This window comes from Emiliania huxleyi, assembly GCF_000372725.1.
Source record: "Emiliania huxleyi CCMP1516 chromosome Unknown EMIHUscaffold_2040, whole genome shotgun sequence".
NCBI classification, from domain to species: Eukaryota; Haptophyta; order Isochrysidales; family Noelaerhabdaceae; genus Emiliania; species Emiliania huxleyi.
In genome coordinates, this window is record NW_005200561.1 from 1 (window position 1) to 3296 (window position 3296).

At 64.6% G+C, this 3296-nt stretch overlaps 1 protein-coding gene across 1 annotated transcript; it reads right to left on the reverse strand.

The window, feature by feature from the left end:
- Positions 1 to 196: 196 nt before the first annotated feature.
- Positions 197 to 854, reverse strand: EMIHUDRAFT_123272 (hypothetical protein; the record flags this gene model as incomplete). The annotated part of the gene is made up of 3 exons (XM_005781243.1): positions 197 to 296; positions 402 to 623; positions 708 to 854. Coding segments are annotated over 3 exons (469 nt in total), but the record flags the coding sequence as incomplete, so codon positions are not given.
- Between the last annotated feature and the right edge of the window lie 2442 nt (positions 855 to 3296).

Genomic DNA, 3296 nt, shown 5'->3' on the forward strand with positions numbered 1-3296 from the left:
GTGACCCCCACACATAGAGGTGGCGAGAGGAGGCGAGAGGTGGCGAGAGGTGGCGAGAGGAGGCGAGAGGTGGCGAGAGGTGGCGAGAGGTGGCGAGAGGTGGCGAGAGGTGGCGAGAGGTGGCGAGAGGTGGCGAGAGGTGGCGAGAGGTGGCGACAGGTGGCGAGAGGTGGCGAGAGGTGGGTGGCGGGGTCACCTCCAGTCCGCAGGATGGCGGGCGCGCGGATGAAGACGGCCGGCACGCGGCGGGCAGGCGCGACGTCGGCCGCCTCGAGCGTGGTCTCGAACGAGTCGACCTACTGCGGAGGTCGCCGCCTTGGACCAGGGCGCGGCGAGGACGCGACGCGCCCGCCCCCTCCTCGCGCAGGCGCCGCCTGCGAGCCGAAGAAGTTGCGCTGGACCGTCAGGTCCATTCCGCCGACGAGTTTCTGCCCGCCCTGCTTCTGGCCGACGACCTCATCCGCGAGGAAGATGAGGCCGGCGCAGGTGCCGAGCACCGGCCTCCCGCTCGCCACGAAGGCGCGCAGCGGCTCGAGCAGCGCGAGCCGCTCGGCGAGGTGGCCCATCGTCGTGCTCTCGCCGCCCGGGATGACGAGGCCGTCGAGACCCTCGAGGTGAGGCACCTGCGACAGCGGAGGAGCGAGCGTTGCGACGCGAGAACCGGGCGCCGCTTGCGACCGCTCTGGCCCAGCGCGCTCCTGCCGGACCTCGCTCACGCGGCAGCCGAGTCGGGAGAGCATGACGGCGTGCTCGTGGTAGCCGCCCTGCAGCGCGAGGACGCCGACTGCCGGGCCTGCGGTCGGCGGAGCTTGCACGGAGTCGCATAGGTTGGCAGGGAGCGCGGCGACGACCATATCAGGCTCCCGCGATTGAGGCGACGGAGTCTAGACGGAGGCCTGTGGAGCGTCTGTGTACCCGCATGATTTTTCTTTCTCTTTTTCGACAAACTCTCTCTGTGTGTGTGTGTGTGTGTGTGTCCACGTTGGAGCCAGGTGTGGTGTGGGCGCGAGAATAGCTCCGCCGTTCATGGAGGCAACCGATGCGAGTCGACTGGTGTGTGTCGTCGTGGTTTCGTATCAAGAATACTCACTCACTCAATCACTGTGAGAGTCGTGATTTCTTGTTGGTTAATAAAAATCTCTCTCTCTCACTCTCTCTCTCTCTCTCTCTCTCTCTCTCTCTCTCTCTCTCTCTCTCTCTCTCTCTCTCTCTCTCTCTCTCTCTCTCTCTCTCTCTCTCTCTCTCTCTCTCTCTCTCTCTCTCTCTCTCTCTCTCTCTCTCTCTCTCTCTCTCTCTCTCTCTCTCTCTCTCCCCCCCCCCTCTAGGGCCGCGCAGGCGGCCGCGCTACTGGTACCCGCCGGGTGGCAAAAAGAATGTTCCGCGTCGTTTGCACGTGCCGGGGGATGTACATGTACTTTTTAACCCTAGTGGGTGGATAACCTGTCAGACAGGCGGTCTCGCGGAATCTCGCGTTGACACAACCGCGGTGCGCGCCCTGTAGGTCGCCAGACCAAACCGCGCCGGCCTGGCCATGCCCGCATAGTGGACATTGACGGGTCCGGTCGGTTCCGCGCACGCTCATCGCCCGGATCGGCTGCGCCGCGCTGCTCTCGACGGCCTCTCGAGCGGGCGCAGCGCACACGCGGCACGGCGAAGGAGGGCGCGATACTCCACCGGTTCTTCGGCCGTCTGCCTCGGCGCACGACCCGCGGGGCACGTGCGCGCCTCGAGAAGCTCCGCCGCCCCGCCCGGTGCTGCCCACCCGCCTTCGGTGGCACCCGCCGACGCGCAGGCGCTCGCGCCGGGTGCGGCTCCTCGGCGACGTCGAGCGTGGTGCCCGACGGCTCAGGAGCCTTCTACCATCAACCACTACCACGGCCGCCACCGTCGGCGCCTTCGCTCGAGCTCTCCGAGGCCGCGTTCTGACCTCGTGCCGCGGCTGTCGTCGCTGCAGCAGCGACGAGGGCCGCGGCAAGGGGTGCAGCGGCGACGGGCGGGGCGGAGAGGCGCGGCCAGCTACCGGGCTGTTGCCCCCGCCTACCGCGTCGGGCCCCTGCACCCGGAGGCGGCTTGCGGCAGCCTTCCCGTGTCTCCGTGCGACCCGATGGGGTAGCCGGCCAAAACGCGCGCGTCTGTGAGATTTCCGGACTTTGAGTGTGCACCGCGGGAAATATCAAAGTGAGAGTGTACCAAAGTTAGTAGGTCATTTTGAAGGGTTGGTATAGGCCTTTCACTGGTGGGTAGCCCGGGCGTCGCGCGGTACGCGCCGGGCCGTCAGCGCCTTTCGAAAACAGCGACACTATCCACCTACTAGGGTTAAGAGACGAACCAGAGCACGGCTGGGCGTGTGAGCAAAGAGCGGTGAGGGGGGTTCCGTTCTCGACTTTCTATGCTTGATGCTTGTGCGTCTTGCACTTGGGCTCTGGGCCGGCGCGGTGCCCCCCGGAGGCACCGTGCGCCGCGCCGCAGTGCGGAAACGGGGCTCCGGCTCTATTAGTCTCTATTAGCACCGACTTCCCGAACGATTACGGTTGATTAGAGGGCAGATTTGGAGAGATCTCGAGGAGTACATACAGATAGACCCTCCAACCATCAGAAAACTCCGACCTGATCGGTCGTACTGACCGCCGACAGATCACTCCAGACAGCAGACAGGCCGACGTCTGCACGCGGCCGGCCGGGCGAGAGGCTTGACACGATCCGACCCTGCGACCCTGACGCTGCTGCTCTAGCTATCAGCCATGCACTGCTGACTGCTGCCACAATGTGCGACCTGTGCTGGCCCACTTGGCGGCCTTCCCGGTCAGTGGTGAGGCGCAGTTCAGAGCTGTCGATCGGCGCGATGCCGCACTGGTCCCACATTGGTGACACGAGACCACCAAGTTTGCCGGTCCAAGAGAGAGGCACCGGCGCTGTCCTGAGAAGGTGCGTGGTCCCTCTTGACTGCCCATGCGCGCGAGGCTGTGTAGGCATAGCCTCGAGAGTGCCAGCAGCCAATCCGAGGTGACGCGCATTGCGCCAGAAGCGTGCACGCAGCTGGAAGGACACCTTCCTACTGGCCGTACGATCAGGTCGTCACTGAATGCTTGATACTAAGGCCGCGAGCTATGCAGGTGATCAATTGTGCATCATGGCACGGGCAGCAGCGCCGACAGGCTGTCGCAAGGCGTGATAGCATGGCCGCAAGTACGCCGAATTCCCATGAATGAAAACATAAACAAGAAAAAAATCGCGAAAAAAGAAAACTCCAAAAAAATCGGCGCCTGCGGCGGGCCAGGGGACCCCATCTCCCCCCC